The sequence below is a fragment of the Apodemus sylvaticus genome, chromosome 3 (assembly GCF_947179515.1).
Source record: "Apodemus sylvaticus chromosome 3, mApoSyl1.1, whole genome shotgun sequence".
Classification (NCBI taxonomy): Eukaryota; Metazoa; Chordata; class Mammalia; order Rodentia; family Muridae; genus Apodemus; species Apodemus sylvaticus.
Genome location: NC_067474.1, coordinates 61984365 through 62008833, shown reverse-complemented (window position 1 = coordinate 62008833; position 24469 = coordinate 61984365). Strand labels below are relative to the sequence as shown.

The window sequence follows — 24469 nt, the reverse complement described above, 5'->3', positions numbered from 1 at the left end:
CCGGAAGATCGAAATAGCGTTGGAATATGGCAAATTAATATTAAAATGTCATCGTAAAGATGTTAAGCTCACAGCCTCCAAACCCTAATTCGGCCTGATTCTCATCTTTGCATATTTCTTGCCAGAGTTTGGGCGGTGTATAAATGATTTGCTGGTTTATTTTAAACTAATCTATTACAGATAACACTATTTAGTACTATTTAATCTATAAAGCAGTAATGACCAATGGAAAAAAAGTCTTTCAGTCCTGATCATGAGCCGCCAACTTACCTACAAGAGGCCTTCTGAGTAGAGTAGATGAATTCACATTTCCCATGGATGCAGTACCCATTGAGGTTTTCAGGGCAAGGCATGTGGCTTCCGATATAAACATCTTCTCTTTGATCACCTGCATCTTAAAAGAACACAATCCGGGTCACTGAATACTGAAAACAAAAGCGAAAAATACAAACCCTTTCAAAGGCTCAGAAACAAATGAATTCGCCCTGTCAATCACTAGCTGGGCAGTTTAGAAGGGAGACTTATCAGAGAGAATAAGCAAAATCTGAAGTCCCTTGCAACCCACCATGCACAAAAACAGCAAGTGGGCAGACAGAGAGCACTCAAAAATAGTTGCAGAACATGACCACTGTGAACTACTGCTACATTAAAAACAATTTGAAAAAGAAAAACATCTTTGCTAAGCTATAAATGCCAGGTCTAGAAGGAAGCTGGCCCACTGACAGAGATGGTGTACATAATTTTGTCTTTGGAGGGGTGAAGCTGCTCACTCACCTGGAGCCCAGGAGACTGTAGATCAATGCCATTGGCGGAGAGCAAGTTAAGGGAGTCTGAAACTTTGGGTAAAAGATTTCTTTTATTCTTTTTTTTTTTAATGAAACTATCAAGGGTGTGTCTTTTCAAATGGTAACAGCCTTATCCAGGTATGGTAGCACACACCTGCAATCTCAGTACTCAAAAGGCTAATGCAGAACGAACCCCAGTTTGGCACCAGCCTGGGCTAAATGTTAATACTTCATTGCTGTGTTGTGTCTCAGAAACAAGGTAGGAAAGGAGAGAGGAGGGGACAGCCAGGAAGGAAGTCGGGTGGCAGGATACCTTTGCTAGTTTGTTTTTTCACATGGGGTTTTTAAAGTAAATGTTCATTCAAAAGTGTCTTACAAACTCTACACATGTCAACTGTGTGACCTTTACCATTCTCCTCTCTAGCCTTAGAATTCATAACGGTAAAAGCAGGATAGCAGGGCCTATACGTCATGCAGATCTGAAAGGATTACACGACATAAATCCTGTAGTGACAATAAAATAACCAGCTATCTATATGACACCACATCAGTAAAGGGCTTGTCTCCCCCAAATGCAAAGTGTAATAAAATCTGAAAAATGTTAATAGAAACAGATTAGGAAGATAAAAACAGGTGGGGCTCTAGGAGCCCTCACCCTTCTGCTCTAGTCTCTTTGGTGTGGGAAGGTACTCTGCAAAAGTGAAACATGGATACCAAGCCAGCCACAAAACCTTTGACTTGCAATCTGTCCTGCCTGCAAAATACACTAGGGCAATGGGGCCAAAAAACTTGTGGGAGTAGCCAACCAATGTCTGACATGATTAAGGCCCAGTTCACAGAAGGAACCCATACCCAGGGACTAGATACCTATAATAAAACCAATAAAACTCTGGATCTAAAAATAAGAGAGAGAGAGAGAGAGAGAGAGAGAGAGAGAGAGAGAGAGAGATAACATGGTTCCTAGTGATATTCTGCTATAGTCATAGGTCAGCGTCCTGTCCAGTCTTCATCAGAGAGGCTGCCTCCAGCAGCAGATAGGAGCAGATGCACAGACCTGTGGAGAGACAGTCTAAACGGGCGGTCTCCATAATTCCTCCCTTGAACTCAGGAAACCCAGAGCCAGAGGAGGAGGCATAGAGGCGGTTAGAGCCAGAGTATGAATGGAGGATCTCAGAACAAAGCCTCTGCGTCAGCTCAGCACGTCTGCATACAAGCTCAGAGTCGGAAGCAGCAAGCCGAGGGTCCACACGGGTCAGCGCCAGGTCCTCTGTGTGTGTGTGACAGCTTTCAGCTTAGTGTTTTAAGGGACTCCTGACTGTGAGAACGAGTGGGGGTCTCTGACTCTCCGGCCTGCTCATGGGACTCTTTTCCTCCTGTTGGGTTGCCATGCCCAACTTCCATGATGGTTTTTGACTTATCTGATTACACTTTATTTTGTTGTGTGAGGTTGTTATCACTTCCCTTCTATGTATAGAACACTTAACATTCTCTCTCACAGTATGCTGGATACCAGTTCACTAATTTATCCTGAACCTTTTAATAGCTGTGATGGAAAAAAGAAAAAGACAAACAAAAGGAAAGTTATCCATGTATAAACACAGGAAGAGAGGGGGAGGAGTGCCAGGGGGAAAACTAGGCTCACAATACAGAGTGTTTGGGAAAATTTCCTTATACTAATATGGCTTATGCTAGAAAGAGAACTGAGTTAGGATCCAGGCCACAAATCCTCCATCATAAACTCATTTCTGAGGCTTTGTGACCTCATTTACAACATTTATTCCCCAGTAGGCACATGACGAGATACAGATAGAATCTCCTATTTCCTATTAGTCATATTTTAAAGTAGAAATAAATATAACATAAATTAATCTAATCATAGAGTTTAATAAATATTAACGTTTCAATAAATCAGTATGAAAATTGAGACACTCTACGTTTGTGTCCAAGACATCAATTCTGTCTACCCCAATTCAAGTCACAGCAGTCACAAGTGGCCAGTAGGTAACACATTGAAAAGCCTAGAAATAATGACTAAATTTGTTGATCTCCCACAGGCCTAAGTCTTGACACAAAATCAAGACATATCTTGACCTAGCAGGAGCTCCATGCCCTCCTGCAGCTCCCAGATGATAGTCCAGGGTAGCGGAAGCAAGCAGCCTCCCACAGAATGCTGCATAGCCTAAACATACCCCCCCCACACACACACACACTATACACACATCTCTGTATATTCTATATATGGTGGAACAGCGGTTTGGGCTTTAAACTCAGCCATACGATGAAGCTCCTTAGGAAACCTCCGCTGTTTGGCCCTGTATGATTTCCAATTCTGAGAAGCAGTCTGTACAATGTACAAAGACATCTCTAGCGTTAGAATGTTTGAATCTGAACTCTGGCCTCAGCAACTCCCTGTCTGTATAACCCAAAGGCACGACCTTCCACTTGCTAGTCTGAGAAATGGTAGTGTATAACTATGTCCAGTTTTCACAGAACTGATTTGAGGCCTACGTGAGGTATCATCTAGCGTATTAGTAGGAGTGGGTGAATTGTTTCGGAACTTTACATTTCTTTCAAGAGTTATTTGTGAGTTTAGCTGGCACAGATTCATGTACATCGTATGTGTGTTCTGGCGCTGGAAGAAGAGGGCACTGGATCTCCTGGAGCTGCAGTTCCTTGGATGGTAAACCATGCGGATACTGGGTGCAGACCCTAGGTCCTCTACAACAGCAACTTAACCAGGGAACCAACCCTCCAGCCCTTCCTACAGAACTTTAAAACTAGTCCTTTGCAAACAGCAAGTACTTAATCAATAGCAGCACCAGCTATTACTCCATGCCTAAAGAATTTTGCAGGAATGAACCACAACTTTCATTTGTTGACGTCACGCTGTAGTATGAGCTTTCTGGCTGTGTGCCATGGGAGTGTACTTCAGGAGATGGTTTGAGGTTCTAGGTTCAACCCCAGCAACGGAAAAGAAAAAGACACAATAGTAAGTTTATGGATTATATCATCGTTAGTTTCCATTTAAAAATAAACTATCCCAACAACAAACCAAAAGGCTTCTACTTTGAAATTCCCATTCAGAAAGAAGCTGCTTTTAGCTGTGCTGCCCTGGGTTTCACAACACAGGCTGGAACCTAATTAACAGACTGCTTGTTTACAAACACTTGTGATCAAAGCAGAAGGCGTGCCTCAGGCCATTGGCACTGATAGGAAGTGGATGAACAGAAGCCAGCTACGCCAAAACAAGGGTCCTTTTCTCTTTTTCTCTCCCCTCCAGGTTTTAGCTAAGTGCAGTTCAGCATCCCCACCCAAGTGGCAAGGAAGGCGATCACGACCCCACTTCACTGTGCTTCCCAGAACACGGAGCCTAATAGTGGGACACCATCCAAGTGTGTACTTGTGAGACCACAATGAGAGTGTAAACCCACCTACCATAGTAAAATACTGGAACATGTATAGGACCAAGTGGCTCTGTGGAGGTCAGGTAGTGTCTGTCATAATAGAGCATAAAAAAATAAAGCCCTATACACTGTAAGAAATTTCAGGCATAGCACAGAGGTGAAGGCTATCAGAAAATCCAACTGCAAGAGAACAGTAAGAAAAAATGGGATAAGATAAGAACGGGTCTTGAGAAATTAATAATAGACAAAGTGTGGTGCTAAGGAACAGCAACTAAACGGGCCCATGAGAGAAAGCGGACCCTGACTAGACACAAAGAGAAGCCGTAGAAAGAAGGCATATCTCAGTAAGGCTGAGAGTCTGGCTGGCAGAGTCCAAACTCAGCATTCCACTCAATGTCCAAAGTATCCACTACACTCTACTTCCATGCTATTGTGTGCACCGGCTCAGCTACCTGGAGAACATGACGAGGAAGTTAACATGCCAGAGAAACTCATCACAATGCTGTAAGTTCGGATACTGTTGGATATTTTTCATGTTGAATGAAATCTCTAACTTGGTACGCATTCCCTAGTGTCTGCTCGCTCGTTCACTACTGCCTACCTGTGGTGTATTCTGAAGGTCAAACTTCGCATTCCTATTTGAACAGGTTTACATCACACCCATCTTTAAGAGTGGTACCCAGGGCCTGAGAGACGGCTCAGTGATTAATAGCAGGTTTAATTCCCAGCACTCACATGGTGGCTCATGACTGTAACTCTAATTCCAGGAGACTCAATAGCCTCCTCTTCTGGCCTCCACAGGCACTGAACCCATGAGGTACACAACATAAACATCCATACTGTAAACTATGAACAAATATTTACAAAACGAACAGTCCCTATCACTAGCCTGGTACATTAAACAGAACCGAAGCATCCTCTTTACTAAATATGTTCTTAACAGAGCATCACAAACATCTCTAAACCTGAGCCTCGTGATGGGGAGCTCAGGAGAGAGAGGCCAGTAAGCTGAATTAAAACTTAGATCTACGGTCATCCCAAAAGTGGTTCTTTTTAGAGATTTGCAGTGTTCCGAGCACCATGGTAGTTTCCTGGAGTTTGAGACGATGGCAGTGTGAACAGAGTGTAAGGACAAAGGCTCACTAAGCAACTGGGTGTGTGGAGAGAGCTCAGCAAAGTTCTCTGGGTAGCGGATGAGAAAGAGATCCAGGAGAAAGCAGGCGGAGAGCGCAGGACTCTCACCAGCTGTGATATGGCCATGAGCACCAGGGTTTGGGACACAGGCTTCCTTCAGCCTCTCTAAATGAGCGAACACTCAAGTTTCAGCGTTATCATGCAAAACGAGGACAGCACAGCTGTTGTGTGGACTCAGGGATCTCTCAAAGGCACAGGAGCACACACAGGACACCGGCTTAAAAACTGCTAAATGGCTACTGACGCCACACATGAGCCATAAGAGGAACTCGCAGGAGAGGTGAGTTCAGCTCTGGTGAGAACTTAAGGATAACCCAAACCAGCTACTCAGCAATAATCGTACACCAAAAATGAAGCCAGGATCTGGTGTTCCATTTTTCAGAGTGATCCCAGCTAAGAGGCACAACGTCTCTTCTGCACAGATGTGATCACTGAGGCTCAGGGAAATTGGGCCTCACAGCTGTAAGTGTACGTAGCTCAAGTCTGACTCCACAGACAAGCTCTTGGCTACTAAACTGTGACTTCAGCAGTTCCCTGGGAGATAGATGTACAGGAGATGGGCAAAGCGTAATGTTCAAGCACCTGCTTCCTAGACTAAGCAAGTAAAACTGCTCCAAAAAGGAAAGACAAAAATGCTTTAAAGACCCGATAAAGAAGCATGACTTCAGATACCAAAGCAGACACACAGCCTTGGTACAGGAGAAGTGAACACAGACGAGTCCTGTCTGAACAATGTCCTTAGGCAAGTGGTGACAGGCTCCAACAGCAGCATCCACTGCTGGTGTCTGAACAATGCTTGACGTGTGTACAGTATGCACAGGACATCTGGCCACCCAGGACTCGGTTCTATCCACAGAAGCTTCGTAAACAATTCTGCCACCAGCAGCCAGGTTTTCACACACAAAGGACATTCATTCATTCTGAGTAATGATGTCATAAGAAATGGTACCCAGTGGTCTATCTCCAGAGGTCTGCTCCACCGACCATCTGGCCTGTTCCACAAAAATTGATCTTAGCAACTGAGACATGAACCTACAAGGTTAGTGGCTGTGGCTACTACTCCATCAGAACTTCACCAGTAACTTTCAGGTTCCCTGTCTCTACTGAGTTAAAAAAATTTTAAATATCATGTATAGATTTCCAAACTACGCCACATCTATCCCAACCATTACACTTACATACCCTAGTCTCCTGAAATCTCAAATTGAGGAAGTATCTACCCAGTAAATACATTCTTATGTTCTCTCAGTTATAAATCCATTCCACTCCATCCCAATCCTGACTCTCCATAGCCCAATTATGCCAGGGAAATGACTCTTCTAATGTGTATAAGTTCACCTACCTCCTCAACTATCCCCTTAGGAAACTCCTTCCATCTTCCATCCTCCGCCTTCCCCTGACGTGCTCCTGACCGTTGCTTCCAGCAAGCCCCCCATTCTTACCCCAGAGCAAACGGTCCCCTCAGGAGCTCTTGAGCAGCTCCAACAAGGCTCTCTGCTTGCTCACAACCTGGGCTCCTGTCAGTGGGTCTAGCACCTGCATCATTGATCACTGTCTTTAAAAGGACACACCAAAAGATGATAGACTGAAACACATGAACACCCATCAGGTGAATGAGACTCAGGGTAATGGCACCTCGCTATCTCCCGTGCCCCTGGCCAGTACAAAACAAGAGGACCAAGAAGTCTCGAGAACAAGTTCAAAGATGAGGGGAGGGTTGGAGTGAAAAGTGTGGGTGTCTTTCTAATTAAAGTGCTAGAGTTCAATCTAGGCTGTGTGAGGGTCCTTTTGGATTGTAATGTCTATATCATGAAGGGACTTCCTGGGTGGCTGGAAATACTGCAAAGCACAGTAGGGTGTGGTGTAGGTGCATGATTTCAGGTTGGAAACTCTGAGAAACTGTAAAATTAGGATTATGCTGATAATGTACAGAACACAATGCTAATAAAAGCCACGTGGCATGTGCTGCTCTTGCAGAAGACCTGACTTCAGCTACCAACACCCACACTGGGTGGCTCACAACTTAAGTTCAGAGAGACTCCACATCCCTCCGGCCTCTGTGGACATCTGTATTCCAGTGCACATACTCACACATAGATACACACATAATGAAAGTCAAATCTTAACAAACAAACAAACAACCCTAAAAGTGGATACTGAGTGTATACAAATTTGTTAGGTTGTTCTCTAAAATTCTTTAAATTTTTTATAATAAAGATTATCTTTTTCTCCCTGCCCACACATTCTTCGTACTCAATCATCACACCTTTATGACTTCAACATCTTCTAATGCTACTGTAAACAGTACAATTAAACTTATTGAGTTGACTTTCTCAAAACAAAAAAAATAATAAACAAACAAAAACCTTTCCCACTGGGCACCGCCTCTAAGTTCTACATGCTCCTGTTGATAAAGCCATTCCCGCTGGGCACCGCCTCTAAGTTCTATGCGCTCCTGTTGGTGGGGCGTCCCTGCTTTCTGTGGCAGACCCTGTGGAAGTACCTCCTACCTACACAGCCTGGGCTATGGACACGAGTGTTCCCCAAGGGCTCCTACAAAGCTGTGAGAAGAGAGAACAAACAGAACAACCTTTTAACATATTCCCTTACTGTTCCACAGCACTGTACATGACCATGGCATGCACTAAACTCTGACAATCTTAACCCTGCAGAAATTCTGTCCAGTGACCTTACAATTCAAGATGGTTGACTCCTCATCCCAGAATGCCTTTCTGTCACATGTTAAACTACTGGCCAGCCTTTCCACTTACCAATTCTGGACCAGAGGTTTGTCTCTAGACTGGTGCTGAATAGTCTCCTGGATGAATTTCACATCACATCAAATTCCAAAATGCAATTAGTCAGCTTCACCAACTCCTCCTTCAAATACCTCTCCCTCCCAGCATATCATTTCTATAAAAAGAACCAATTGTCTAAGTCTTGGGATTTAAGCGTTTTTAACTTTTACTATCCCATATCTAAGTAGACATCTGTCCCTCCTGAGTCTGCCTATTTCACCTCTCTGCCTTTGCCCATGTGCACAATAAGCACTGTGTTCCTGCAGGTATTGCTCACTGGAGTAATTAAAATTGGAACTTTATCTTTTTCATTTATATTATAGTAATGATCTCTGTCTTAGCTTTTGTTCTATCACTGTGAAGAGACACTATGACCATGTCAACTCTTATAAAAGAGAGCATTTCACTGGAGATGACTTACACTTTCAGAGGTTTAGTCCATTAGCATCATTGCAGAGAACATGGCAGCATGCAGGCAGACAAAATGCTGGAGGAGAGTTCTATATCCAGACCCATCCACAGACAGCAGGAAGGGTAGCACTGAGTCTGGCTTAGGCTTGCAAAACCTCAAAGCCCACCCACAGTACTACAATAAGGCCACACCTCTCAATCCTTCTCAAGTAGGTTCCACTTCTTCATGCCTAAGCATGTAAATATATCAGCCTATGGGGCTATTATTACTCAAACTATCATATCTCTATGTTTCAAAATAAAGTCTCAATTGTCCAACAGGGCAAGATCTGGTCCTAAGCTTTCTTTTCACCTCCCTCTTCTTCCTCGAAATCCCTCAGCACTCTCCAATGCACCCAATCATAAAGATCGAGTCAGAATTGCTTCTTACTATCTTTCAGTCTCCCAAAACATCCTGTATCCTTGTTCAAGCTCTTGTAGGTCAAATTTTCATTCAAATTCCATCTTCTCTATGACTTTTCTCACATCTTCATGGTCCCCCACCAAAGAGAAACCCATCTTTTCTAAAGACCATGTACACTTACTGTATTCTACTACAATCATGACAATATGTGATCTCTACATTATCAGAAGCAGGTTAAGCCCATGCCTTGCTATAAGCCCCATCTCCCACCAAAATCTATACCGCGTACTAAATTATCTTCCCTTCCACAAGTAATACGGCCAAAAGGATTGGCATAAACTAAACCTATAATAAATAAAATCTTCTAATACAATTCTAATAAAATCTTCTAATGACAATTCTTATGAGAGCAGAACTTTCAGAGTTTCAAAAGTGGTGCAGATAAGATTATCAATATGTAGTCATATTATGATATGATTTCTATGAACATCACACAAGTGTTTGGGGTATACAAAATTCCCAAATTGCCTTTAAAATGAGCTGCTAACTACTGAAAAAAGGTCTTTGTAATGTAGTCTTATTTATCAGTAGAGAGAATAGAGCTAGAACTGGCCTGCTATGGCTCCAATGGGAGCAGAGGGGATTTCCTATTTAAATACACCATTTTGTATCAGCAGAGAAAAATTTTTTCAGGGCCTTGAGGGCTGTAAGAAATTCAGGTTGAATACAATTCAAGAAAAGGGAGTAGCACATTATATGATTACAAAAGTTACTATTTACTGAGCACTTACGACCACATCACACACTGTTCTAAGCATTGATGAATGATCTTATTTAGCTTTGTTGAAATTCTATACAACAGGGACACTTTTAAAAAAAAAACAGACAGATAATGAATCACATTATTGTCTCCACTGCTGTGGTCTGTGGATCCAGCCAGGGTCCAAGGTGGCCAGGTAAATGCTCTACTGCTGAGGGACATCCTCAGCCCTGGGTGTTTTGAGACAGTCTCACTACATAGCTCAGGCTAGCCTTGAACTGCGCAACCCAAGCTGGCCATAGGCACAGGACCCCCTCCTGTGCCTCCCAAACGTCTTGCCTATCACACATTTTTTACATTCATTTTGTTAATAGTTTTTAGAACTTCAGACCTGAGTGCTGCATTGACAGTGTTTCTGCCCTTCCTTGTGTCCCCTCTAACTCCTCCCATGCTCTTCCCCAACCCAGTATCAATTCTTTCCTTTTTAATTAATTTTCCTTCTTTAACTACAGATTAATTAAAGGTGTACTTGTGATGATCTAGGAGTCCAGTGATATAACTCCTCTTTAATTAACCAGATTATCATCACTGAACCCTCACACTGGCTACTCGTTGGGTGGTCTTCCTACTGCTACTTGTAAGATACAAACAAAACAAGACACATGACCACAGATGGGAAAGCTGTGAAACGTAAGGTCAAGGCATGTAGATTCTGGTCTCTGCTTTGATCTTTACTCGACATGAGACTTTGTACAAATAAGTAATGCGACTCCATTCTCTGGATGGATATGGAATAGCTACCAAGTTGCCAGATATCCTGCTAGGGTTAGCAACACAAAGGAAAGATGGCTTATTATCTGAGGTACAGATGGAGAAGGGAATAATTGGAGTAAGCTATGTGCTCAGACAGGGGACGTTGGAAAGGCATCTAATCCAGATTTGGGGGCCAAGGAATGATTCTCAAAGGAAACAATACCCACATTGAGACTGTAGAAGATGGGCAGAAGTCAGTCAGACAAGAAGTAGAGACTTTCAGACAGAGGGAACGAGGTTCATAGACTTGGTAGCCGGGAGGAATGTTAAAAGCTGAGTCTGGGGCTAGAGAGATGGCTCAGCAGTTGAGAGCACTGACTGCTCTTTCAGAGGTCCTGAGTTCAATTCCCAGCAACCACATGGTGGCTCACAACCATCTCTAATGGGATCCAATGTCCTCTCCTGGTGCGTCTGAAGACAGCTACAGTGTACTCATGCATAAAATAAATAAATATATCTTCTTTAAACAAAGCAGTCTTGAGAACTTCGTGGTGTTAAGAAATAATGTTAACCAATAAAAAAGCATATACATGAGCACTCTCTAATGGAAAGGAACCTTAGCTATTTCAATAAATACTTCTAATCAATTACATCAAGAGTGTTATCACAGAGAGCTAAACTAAGGGGCTGGTACAAGGGAAGCAGAAGCACCAAGGATACCTAATGGGCACATTGATTGGTCCAAATATAGCAAACCTTAATTCAGTACCTTTCACATCTGGCCGATACTGCAGCCCGTCATCCTTCTTTCCCAATAAACTTGCATCATCTGTGTCTGGAAGACAAAGCAGTTGCAGGTTAAGCAATGCCGACACTGAAGTCACGCCGATTACCCAGCTACTCTGGCTCCTTCTTAACTTCCTGCCTGTCCTGTTCATGTACGATCTTTACCATTCTACTCTCCTACCTGACAGGCAGAACCACATTTATCATGTGCAAGAGTAACATTCTGACATATACAACACTATGGGAAAGTTCCCACCATTCTCATTATCCGAGGTCCCTTTTCCGTCCCAGGTCTCACGTGATCCCAGGCACACTCTGCATGGAAAACAGATTCCATTCTGACTTCGTCTCAAATGTCACCAACTTTAAAAGTCTGACATACATCCCTTGGAGATCACTTTCTCTCAAGGGAATCACTGAGCTCAAGACGTATCTTTTCCTGCCATGTTTATCTGGAAATATGAGATTACAATAAATATGGAATGTCTGCTAAATTGTCAGACAACATTTAGATCCCTGCACGGGAACTACATTTGACTGTGAAATACACACACGTGATGAGAAACTCAGGCTTCCACCTCCCACGCGTGAGAGGGCCCACAAGGAGCTACAGTTAGGTGTGGACAGAAAATACTGAGAGAAAGAAAACAAAACCTAAGGCTCCACCACTCCAAGGCTGCATAAACCTGAATTAAAACTCCAGAGCTTGCCTGTTACCTGGATATTCCAGGGAGGACCATCCAAGCACCCCATCTGAGGTCTAAATGCTACTGCATGAAATCAGCCAAACCGTCTTCCAAGACCAAAGCCAAGAGGAATGTCCACCTATGGGACCTCTCTGCCAGAAAATGGCCTCCATGATGCCCATGCCGACCCTACCTGGAAAGCCTCTGAGGACCACCTTCAATCCACTAGTTATGGGAAATGTATCATAAACAATTCTTTACTAAGACAAAGGAATAACCTTGTCTTTACGGCGTTTTGCCGTAGCTCAGATAGAGTGCATGCCTGTAGTAAGTCTCCCAAAGAGCAAAGGTAAAGGAAAAACAAAGCAGGGAAGGTCTGTAATCCCTGCACATCCGGAGGCGTGGCCCTCAGGGTTACTAGAACGGATCCACTATCCCAGCCCACAAGGTATGACCGAGGACAGAAGCCTATGTCAGTGACTGCTGACATTTCTAATAGGAGAAGAAAACAAACCTCATCCTTATATTGTTTATGTTTCCTAAATCATAGTAAACAGGAAGAAGGGCAAATGGAATTTTCCTTTACACTCTGTAACTTTACCCTAAAAATTGTAACTGCACATAACATGTTTGGGTGGAGGGAACAAAGGGAAATGTGTTGAATAAAGGAAATTCCTGTGTTATGGGGGGAAAGTAAGAATAAATACAGCAAATGTACAGTTTTGCTATAAAATATTCTAATTTCTAGCTATCATGGACTTTGAAATCACCTTAGAACTATAAATATACCTCAAACTGATTCAGATACACACACACATCAGGCGAGGATAAGCTTAGTAACCAAACAACCAAGACACAGTTTATGTCTGAAGAGGGTGAAAATAAACAATTACCTAAATTAATAGCAGATGAAGTTTTAAAATACACAGTCATAAAAAGACCAAGCCTGAAGCATTACTCATTTTACTTTTTTTATTTTTTTATTTTTTTTAAATATCTATGATCTCTTTTGAGACTCAAGGCAATCTTTTTTTTAATATTTATTTATTTATTTATTTATTTATTTATTAATTATATGTAAGTACACTGTAGCTGTCTTCAGCCGCCATTAGAGGGTGTCAGATCTCTTTACGGATGGTTGTAAGCCACCATGTGGATGCTGGGATTTGAACTCATGACCTTTGGAAGAGCAGTCGGTGCTCTTTCCAGCTGAGCCATCTCTCCAGCCCGCATTACTCATTTTATAAGACTGAGACACACACTACTAAGCAAGGGTACCAACTTGTGATACTCAGGACAGGCTCCTGGTGGAAAGACTTTTACCTGTGCAGTGGCCCAGGTGCCTGATGTCGATCTGCTCCTGCTTTATACAAGATGCTTCTCGAACGAAACAGGGATTGTTATAGGAACTTCCGTCGGAAGCACACACGGGGTTAAAGCTGTACCCACTGCAGTCTATGTTACACACACACCTGTTGGGAGAGACGACAGTCACCTACACCGGACAACAAAAGGATTTACAGTGCTGCAGCAGCAGCAAACGGCAGCTCCAGTCTTCCTGCCTTCTGTGACACAAGGCAGAACGATGCTATACATCACAAATAAATCTTCAGTGAACTGAATGCCAGGCTAAAACTGTCTCTCAGGTATGACTTTGGAGATATTCTTAGACATCATGCTACCCTAGTCGGGAAGTCTCTAAAATTTTCATTTTTAGGACAAAGCACGAGGAGCTGTTCAATATCAGCAGCATTAATTTAAAAGCAAGATGGCACCACGGGAAGAACACACAACAGCGTTCTAAACTGAAGGCACAGTTTATATCCAGCCTCTTCCTCAGAGTCTTATTTTAACCACCTGTAAAAGAGATAATCATATACTTACACCAAACGGTTAGGATAATTAAAAAATATAATAGATGTGAACTAAGTTCTTTCTGCTGACACATCTACCTGGGCCGCTCAGCATCTATGGTATCTAGAGCCCCACAGCACAGAAGTCAGGAGTACCAGGCTGTGGCGCTTCTGCCAAGAGTGATGAAGTCTAACAGTGGGCAGGATATCCAGTCTCTACCAACATTCCAGCCTAGCAAATGTCACCACCCTCCTACTGAAAAAATGCTGGGTAAGGCACTTTAAAACTTCCTCTTCGATACACCTCAGAGTTGGTAGGAATGCCAGGAACATTCAAAACACAGTCAGCAACATGAAGACAGACAGAAAAGTCTGAAGGTGGTTTTCACCTAAAGGTCTTTTCCGAATGGGCAGATCCAATCATAAGCTTCTTGGTTTTGTGGCCTTCTGGGAACTGGAGACGTGTAACAATGACCTGAGAGAGGCTATTAGTGGCCCCCAAAGAGCTCCAAGCCTTGGCAGGAGTCTCAATATGCCTCAGGAAAAGTCTTTTAAACACGGTTAGGATCATATACAGAAGACTTTGGGGCAAAAAGGATCATCATAATACAGAAGTTAGCAGGTTCCCTTATGATACTAAAACATTTTGTTGCCAGGAAGATTGTCTAACATTCTAATATAGTCTCAGAATCTTCAAAGCAAATATTGACAAGACTTCTGTGATGAATATATCACTCAGTAACCCACACAGCAAATATAAAATGCCAGTAAAAATGAACTCTCCCTCTCCTACCCCCACCCCACGGAATCTGAGATTTGCTTAAAATGTTACCCCAAATAGTTAAGAAGAGAAGATAAAACAAGCTTAGCCTTTGAAGATGAGGGGTGGGTATATGGGAAGGGGCCCACTTTAATATTTTTTCCCTTTCCTGTGTGTTTGAAGATTCCTTTAATTCCTGATACTCCACAGACCACATGTGAGAGATAAAACTGAACGCCAAAAGATTCAGAAGATCAAAGGTAAGAAACTGATAAATCTGACTTTGAAATAAAAAAGAAGAATTACAGCCAATATCGCCAACAGGAAAATTAGTATCCAGAATACATAAATATAAACCAGTTTCCTAAAGGATATATAACTGATAGGGAAAGAGGGGAGCAAAAATAGACACTTAAACACAGCATTATAAAGGTGTGTGTAACCTAACGAGGTTTATCTTTTATAGTCATGACACTGGGAAGTAGGACCACAAGCACGGTACCAACGTCACAAGGCAGATGAGAATCAAGACAAAGGCCGTAGCAGGTGATGGTACCAACAGCACAAGGCTGACAAGAATCAAGACGAAGGCTAGCAGGTGCAGGTGCTGCCACGGGAATGAACGCCTTGGGCTGGAGAGATGGCTCAGCAGTTAAGAGCACCAACTTCTCTTCCAGAGGTCCTGAGTTCAATTCCCAGCAACCACATGGGGGGATGACCGCCTTGGGAGCACTCATTCCCGGGAGCACCTAGACCTGTACTTGCCCCACGAAGTCGCTCTTCCGTGGACTTGAGAGACTCTTACAGGTGTGTGTGTGCCAGGAGACGTGAAGCACCCAGTGTTTGTCACAAAAGGACTGTAAATGACCCAAATAACTATCTGTAGCAAAATGGGGCCATAAAAGTGCATGGCTCCATCGATCAAATTGCAGCACACAGTGAAAATGACTCCAGCCATGTACAGTGCCCTAAATGAATCTCAAAAACCACTACGATTACACAGAAAAGGTCAAAAATGTATGTGTTATATTGTTTGCCAGCTTGATTAAAGTCTCTGGATCATCTGGAAAGAAAGAACCTCAGTTGAAAAAATATTTCCATCAGACTGGCCCGGAGGCAAGGCTTTGGAGCATTTTCTTGATTCATGAGTGCTGTGGGAGGGCTCAGGAAATCCTAGGCAGCTGTACACAGTTCCACCCATGAGCAGGAGGGCCTGGGGTGCATGAAAAAGCAAGCCAAGCAGACCCTGGGCAGTAAGCCAGTAAGCAGCATTTCTTCATGGTCTCTGTTGCAGTTCACACCACAATTCCCCCGAATGATGGACTGTGACAAGGACATGTAAGCCAAATAAACTTTTCCCTGCTGCTTTTGATTGTGGTATTTATCACAGCCATGGAAAGCAAGCTAGGACAATGCATACAGCATGGTTCAAATATGTAAAACCAAAGTTTAAAAAATAAATAAACGGTGGGAGGAGTGGCTCAGTGGCTAAGAGCATCGTCTGACCTTGCAGACAGGTCTGTTTCCAGCACCCACATAGTGGCTCTCAACCATCTGTAACGCCAGTCCCCAGGGGAATCTTCTGCCCTCTTCTGGCCTCTATTGGAACTGCATGCACACGCTACACAGACACAAGAGGGCAAAACACCAACATATATAAAATAAAAATCCAAAGAGGAAAAAAGGTAAACAAAGCAACAACAACAAAAACTATGTGTTAAGAGATATACCACATAGAATAAAACTATAAAGAAAGCAAGGAAGTACTTTACACAAAATGCAGTCTACTGGGTGAATGGGAGAGAGCGTCAAGGGGAGCCCTGAGTTCTAGTAAGTGTTATGGACTTGTGTGTTGAAGTCTTGGTTCCTGGTATAGTGGAATTCAGAAGTAAGACTCTGGGGAAGTGCAGGAACAGGGACTCTGCTTACATCAGTGGATCTACCCATCCACAGATTCATAACTTGAGCAGAATGGATGTCAGTGGAAAGTGGCCTAAGTGGGGGAAGCAGGAGAGCCAGCCCTTCACGTCTCTGCTTCTCATCCACTGTAAGGTGGACGGCTCAACTCCATTATGCGCTCTCTACCCACTACTCACGTTCCCATAGCAACAGGGCCAACGGACCACGGCCTTCAACCTCTGAAGCAGTGAGCAAAACTAATCTTTCCAAGGTTACTTTCCTCTGGTGCTTTATTAGCCACGAGAGCAGCACTGTAAAACTCTCTTCCTTGGTTGGGAGGAACGGTTCACAAAAGCCTGTCTTATTTTTGTGCTACTCCAAGTATAAAAGTTGTCTTTAGAGCAAAAGAAAAAAATTAAGCTCATAAGAACAATATTCTCTAACGAGTAAAATAATAACAATCTCGTGCCATTGTTTGCTTTCCAGAATACAGGAGCCGAGAGAATAACCAGGGAGTGTCCTAGAAGGCTGGCTGATCAGAAACGGGTGAGCTCAGATGAGGATACAGTCCCAGAGAAAGCCAACTCTACACGGGTGAAAACATTTGTACACATAGTTCTCTTTCTCCTCCCTCTGTCTTCTCCCTCTCCTCCAATCCATCTATCCCCTCAGTCTGTCTGTCTGTCATCTATTTATCATCTATCTCAAAGGGCATTGTATCTATCATCTCTCTCAATGTGCACTGAATCTATTATCTATCTTTTTTTTTTTTTTTGGATTTTTGGATTTGGTTTTTCGGAGACAGGGTTTCTCTGTGTAGCCCTGGCTGTCCTGGAACTCACTCTGTAGACCAGGCTGGCCTTGAACTCAGAAATTCACCTGCCTCTGCCTCCCAGAGTGCTGGGATTACAGGCGCGCGCCACCACCACCCGGCTTCTATTATCTATCTCAATGGGTACTCTATCTATCTATCTATCTATCTATCTATCTATCTATCATCTATCTATCATCTATCTCAATATGCACTGTATCCGTCTATCCATCTACCTACCTACCTATCTACCTATCTATCATCTATCTCAATGTGCACTGTATCTATCATCTATCTATCTAACATTTATCTCAATAGGCATTGTAGAAAGACAATGAGGCAAAGGACTTTAGGAAGCCATCTACTTCCAGTCTTGCATCCAAGGCAGGGTTCCCCGAGGAAGATGGGATTCACTGTCACAAGCCTGCCAGCACACTTGCAGGGATGGGTAGCTTCCCATCTCACCAGGCAGTACATTTCATGGGTGACGAGTTTCTACCCTAGAATGGCCCCAAAACCTGCACCCCAGTGTCTTCCACCTATTGACTCATACACATGGTTTAATTATGAAGGGTCCCTTACAAGCTCCTATGTTACATGCTTGGTCCCCAGATGATGGCACTGTTTTGGATGTGAGGAGTTGGTATTAACGCTGGGAGGGGGTGGCCTTGATGGAAGAAGTGGGATTCTGGAAAGCTGCATGTGATGACTATACATTTCCCTCTCCCCTCTGCCTCTCCCTGTCTCCACCCCGCCTCTCTCTCACCCCTTCCTGAATGTATTGAAAGAAACAAGTTCCTCTTTCACACACTGATGACACCATGATTTTCTACCCAAGAACAAAAGACTAAGCAGCCATGGACTGAAGTGTAATAAGCTATTCAAACCTTCCTCCTTTAAACTGCTTACACAAAAGCAATGGATAAGATCTGAGTCTACACGTGATCTCAAAAAATATCTCCCAAGAACTCCTTCTAAATATTCAGAAACAATCATCTTATTATACATATGTTCTCATTTCTGTAAACTGGATCTCAAGATTATGCACCACACACCAATGTGATGGCTTTTAATTTGCAACATTTTCATAAGGTTTAAGTTGTTAAAGATTACTCAACGATTACTCCTTATGGTAACATTCAACATCCCATGCCCCATCTAGCTTAAGTGTCTTATGTGAGGTCACAAGAAAAGCATGTATACAGTATAGAAATGATTACAGTAATTAGTCTAGATACTGTAAATGACACAGAAAAGATTCCACGAATATTCTCTGTAATTACATTTAACTTTGACCCATATCAAGGTTCTTAAACAGGCCCATTTCTGCATGAATAGTTCTCAAAGCATTTAACTGCTTTCTTTTGGAACCCAGGACTCCGAGGATCCTTAACAAATTTTAGGTTATCTCAGAATGCTAAAATAGTTTGGGCTCTAGATTGACGGTCATAAACAAGTATATTACATATTTTTACTAAGTCATCAATAAAACACTAATAAAGATGGAATCACATATCCTATCATTAGAAAACTCCTTTCAGAACTTACAGAAAAATTAACCGACCACTGATCACCTGTGGAGAAAGCTGTGGGCTACAGACATGGGTCGGTGGCTTGAGTGCCTCTCTGGCATCCACGGAGCCCTAGGTTTGAGCCCCAATACTGCATCAACAAGCGTGATGGCGCACACCTGTACTCCCAGCACTGGGGAGACACACAAGGACTAAGGCTCACTGTCATCCTCAGCTATGTAGGAAGTCGGAGGCCAGCCTGAGCTACATGAGACCCTGTCTCTAAAGGAGGAGTGGGACGCTAGGACAGCACCTACCACCTGCCTGCCTTTCTGCCCCGTGTGTACCTCAGGCTGGTAAACATCTCTTGCTAATGTTTTCAGATACTGCCATTGAGTCTCTGCTCAGCCCTGGGACAGGAAGAAGGAAAGAGACTGAGAGAGGGAGGGGGAAAGGGAAGGAAAGGAGAGAAGAGGGGAGGGGAGGGGAGGGGAAGGGAAAATGAGGTTAGTCTTAGCATGACTTGTTTCTGGGAAGCTCACACTGTTACTAGAAACCTCAATGCTCAGAAACAAAGTTTAAAGAAATCCAATGCTATTATAAATATGGCTGCTATGAACATAGTGGAGAATATGTCCTTATTATATGTTGGAGCATCTTCTGGGTATATGCCCAGGAGATAACTGGAAAGGGGAAAATATCTGTAATGTAAATAAAGAAAATACCCAGTTAAAAAAATATTTAAAAAAAAAAATAAAGAAGAGAAAAGAAAAGAAATCCAATGCTGAAAGCTGCCCCCAGCTCAAAGATCACGACTCGTCCAGAACCATACTTTTTCCATTGAACAAATGTCCAGACTTTTCCCACTACTGGGTATTAAATTACTTGTGAAGCTATTTACCAAGCAAAGGGTCCCACTCCCTCCACCCCATTTTTCTTGTCTTCCCCGTTTCTTCTGTTCCAAGCTCAGCATAAAGAGGAAGGTGGTGGGGAACATCCAATGAAGAAGACGCCTCGCTCTCGGCACAAATGCAAAGCCCATTCCGCCCACATTGCATCTACCGCTGCCCTCGCCCGCATTATAAAAAGCTGTTACGTTTATATATGAAAGTAAGGCAAGGCTGGAAACTCTGAACACGTGTTTCTCCTTCAAGGCAAAGAGAATGCTTATTCTGGAGGCCAAGGTCAGTTCCTGCAGACCGACATGTAAGGGAGAGACCAGCAAGCAAGCCACCAAGAGAACGGGTGAAGCGAATTCCAAATGGCAATCTGTCAGAGTGAACGGATTTTCTAGTAACTTACTATTAGAAAAAGAAGCTAATAGTTAAAGGTAATAAAAAGACTGATCCAAAAACAGAAAGCTTTCTCCATTCAGTCTGCTCTGCAGGGATGCGGGATGCTTATGGCAGAAATGAAGCACTTGAGGGAAGAGATGAAGCAAATGGCCCTACCAAGCAAACAGATCTCCTGCCCATAGGACAAACGAATGGAGAATAAGGACAGAGGACAAGAATGTGAAGAAGAGATAATGAAAAACTAAGGCAATGGGGAAGGATGTAAGGCACTATTCACTATCACCTTCGTCACATACTAAAAATAGTCTCACAGTGTAACTCAGAGTTCTTGCCTAGTGTGCACCTGGTTCTCGGCTCACTCTCAAATATCACATAACATGTGCACACCTGTAATCCCAGCACTCAGGAGGTAGAGTCGAAATGGTCAAAAGTTCAAGGTCATCCTCAGCTACACAGGGAGTTCAAGTCTAGCCTTGGATATATGAGTCTGTCCCCAAATATCTGGATGGATGGATGGATGGATGGATGGATGGATGGATGGATGGATGATGGATGGATGGGTGGGTGGATGGGGGGATGGATGGATGTGAATGGGAAGTTAGACAGACAGACACTCTAATCATCACAAGATTTAATGGATAGTTCAAATCAAGGGACCTAGTAGGTCAATGCAGACAAGCTAATCGGATGTTTCTATGTGTGTGTGTGGTCTATGTGGCCATAGGGGCAAGAATGAGGTCTCCCCTGGAACTGGAAGTATAGGCAGCTGTGAGACACCAGACATGGGTGCTGGGAGCTAAACCCTGGCCCTCTGAAAGAGCAGCAATCGTTCCTAACCACTGAACCACCTCTCTGGCTCTTAAGAAGGATTTGTCTATTTCTATTTGTAAAGGGGTGACCATAACAGGGCACATGTAGCCTGCAAAGCCTTAAAGATTTACCATCCAGCTCTCTGCAGAAAAGAAAACTACCACTACTTCACAAGACAAAAATAAGGCAAACTTGAAATAGCAATTAAATAGAAATGGCAGCAAGCAGAGAGAGCTGAAGACCCATTCAGAACCATGAAAGGGGTTGGCAAAAAAGACAAGAGACTGTGCCAATCTTGTCAGAAGCAACAACAACCACTTATCTGACAAGTGGCATTGTTTACGGTGGGCACTGGGATCAACCAGGAACCGCCTTAACAAATGTCTGGCAGACGCAAGTGCTCCTCAGTGGGATGGAACCACTGCTTCTACTTCCAAGAACTGTAAGCAAACCATTGCCTTCTGTGGCATCCAAAGAACAGAAACGAAATTAGCATCTTAGGCAAAGGCCAGCTTGGTGGAGCGGTGAGCGGGAGAGCAGAATATTAGATTGCAAAGGCCACAGACACAGCGGATTACAGCAACTACAGATGTCCCCAGACTGCCAACGGCAGTGGAGGGCATGATGCCCACAGACCGGAGGAAGGTGAGGTATGAGAGGTCGTTCATGACTGAAAAACTCCAAAGTCAAAGCATGGCTGCACTTACTGGGTCGGTGAATCAGTCACGTCATTTAATCCTGACAAATACAAATGTCAAAGGAAACGAAAAATAAGACATTTTAAAGCCCAGGAAAGAGTGTGTGTGAAATGACGTTTTCTCTACTCATCTGTCGCCTGGAGTGAATTTTAAGGATGAGCATTGCTACATGGTCACATTAGGAAAAGTCTTTCCCCTCACCGGCCTCCCACTGCTCTGTGACACCAGGGGCACTCCTGCCTAGGGGCTTTCCCTCCTCCTACAGTTTTCCAGAGAAATCCCCTTGTTCACCTCTGTCCACCACCTCTGTGTCTTTTCTTAAGTCATCAAATAACAAGTGAAAAGAAACACCCTGTCATAAAACAGTAACTTGTGGGGGGAGGGGCTGGAGAGATGGCTCAGCCATTAAGATGGCTCACTGGCTGCTCTTCCAGAGGACCTGAGTTCAATTCCCAGCACCCACATGGCAGTTCTCAACTGTCTGTAACTTCAGTTCCAGAGGATCTGACAACCTCTGAGGATACCAATGCACATAAAAATAAATAAATAATTTTTTTAAAAAGTTGGGACTAGGAAAATGGCTCAACAGGTAAGGATACTTGCTACCCAAGGATGAGGGCCTGAATCCAGATATCCAGGATCCATGGGCTAGGCAGAGCCATGAACATCTGGGGATGTTCCATTGGCAGGAGGGGAACTGCCAAGGCTTGCTGACCAGCCTATCTGGCCAAAATAGGGAAAAGTCCAGGTACAGTGAAGACCCTAGACTCAAGAGAATAATGTGAAGAATTAAAAAGAAAGTCACTCCAATGTCCTCCTCTGGCCTACACACAAGCATGCATGTGCCCGCGTGCAGACACACACACACACACACAACCAAGGACACCCCAAGCCAAGGAATGCACACACAGCCAGCCATGAGCACACCAGCTTCCAAACAGTTTAATAGCAAGGTCCTGAAGGCTCATAATGAGTACCGTGTTCAGCACAGGGTTTCCCCCTGAAGCTTTGCAAGAAGCTCAGGTAGGAGGCACAACAGTATTTGAAGGCCCTGCCTGCACAAGAATCCTCAAGCGTGGCCCAGAGCCCACTTACGGCCACCGTTGGGAAAACCTTGCACAGGCTCCCTACACTCCAGCAGGAAAGGACTTGGCAGACAGGTGACACACATCAAGAACGACCACTTCCAGCCGCCTGGCTAGTGTTGGCCCCTCCCATTGTGGCTGGTGGCCAGACACTTTTCAGCAGGGAATGTCACCAATTGGAAGAGAATGTGTTTACCTGTGAGCGTCCCCTGCGACAGCTGCACACGAGCTCATTCTCATTAAACAAAGGATGGGCCTCCGAAACATCTATCCAGAGGGTTAGCTAGACCACAATCACTCAAACTGCGTGAGATGAATTCTGACATATTTTTGCTGTTATTCTTTAAGCAGACATCTTTTGTATCTTTCTGACTTTTAATATCTACACTTAGGCTTTGTATATTCTTAATATTTGCCATGCTGAGAAGTAGGGTCATTTTACATGATCTTCCTGCATTGTAATCTCCTTTTGGTTAAAGAGTATTAAACCTCCTCCCTTTAAAATGTAAGGGGAGTAGGAGAGAGAGAGGGAGGGAGGGAGGGAGGGAGGGAGGGAAGGAGGGAGGGAGGGAGAGAGAGAGAGAGAGAGAGAGAGAGAGAGAGAGAGAGAGAGAGAGAGAGAGAGAGAATATTGAAATAAAAGGCAAAGATAAATAAATTTAAAAGGAAAAAAGATCACTAAAAGCCAAACATTGCTTCCTCAAGTCAGGAAAACAGAGAACAACAAAGGAAGCAAACAAAGCCAGCCGGGGCTGGAGAAAAGGCTCCATGACGAAGGCTTGCTGTTCTCCTGTAGGACAAGAGTTTGACTCCCTGCACCCACCCACATCAGGCAGCTCACAGCCAGGTCATAACCCCAGCTCTGGGAACCCACATCCCGTGTGCCCTCTGCAGGCAGACACACGGACACACGGACCTACATATATAAATAAAACACCTTTCTCCATCAGTCAAAAGAAGTTAAGAGACTCCCTCTTCTTTCAGAGAAGCAAGGTTTGGTCTCATCACCTACATGGTGGGTCACGACTATCTTTAACTCCAGTTCCGTGAGGCCTAAAGTCCTCTCCTGCCCTTCACCTGGCATGTGGCACAGAAACAAAGATGTAGGCAAAACAGCAATGCACAGACAAAAATATAAGAATATTTTCAAAGGAGTCTGGCGGGATGGCTGAGTGGTTAAGAGCGTCTGCTGCAGAAGGCCAGGGCAGGTTCTCTACACCTGCATGCGGCTCACAACCACCTGGAGCTCTAGCTCCAGGAAACCCAAAGCCCTCTTCTTGAGCTCTGCAAGCACCTGCACACACAGGCACATAAACACACATACATAAATGGAAAAAAACGTAAACAATAATCAAAGGGAAACATGGTGGGGCTAAGAAAAGTGACTCAGTGGGTTCAGGCACACGATGAAAGCCTGGGGCCCCGAGTTCAACGCCCAGGACGTTCTGTGTACATATGCATTTATATGTGTATATATGTATAGCATAATATATACACATGTGCTATTCAACCACATATTAGACTCCTGTCAGAGAGTCTACAGAAATAGCTGCTCTTTAAGAGGATCCGGACTTGGGTCCCATCGCCTACATGGTGCCTCACAACTGTCGATAATTCTAGTTCCAGGGAATTCTGACACCCTTTTCTGTCCTCCACTAGCATGAGGCACACACATGGTGCACATACATATGTGCAGGCAAACAATTACACACATAAAGCAAAATAAATAAATCTTTCAAAAAAGTGAATCCTGTCAGACATCTCAGC

At 43.7% G+C, this 24469-nt stretch overlaps 1 protein-coding gene and 1 pseudogene across 2 annotated transcripts in view; one reads left to right on the top strand and one right to left on the bottom strand.

Moving 5' to 3' along the window:
* Window positions 1-24469, bottom strand: part of LOC127680792 (tomoregulin-1) — a 127524-nt gene that overhangs the window by 11887 nt on the left and 91168 nt on the right. For both annotated transcript variants that reach the window (XM_052176483.1, XM_052176484.1), the window contains 3 exons: window positions 13304-13452; window positions 11278-11343; window positions 271-394 (listed from right to left, as the gene is read on the bottom strand). In XM_052176483.1, the coding sequence (XP_052032443.1) occupies window positions 271-394; window positions 11278-11343; window positions 13304-13452 (339 nt within the window). The remainder of the gene's footprint in view (window positions 1-270; window positions 395-11277; window positions 11344-13303; window positions 13453-24469) is intronic.
* On the top strand, window positions 22535-22819 carry LOC127680793 (Golgi-associated plant pathogenesis-related protein 1-like; annotated as a pseudogene).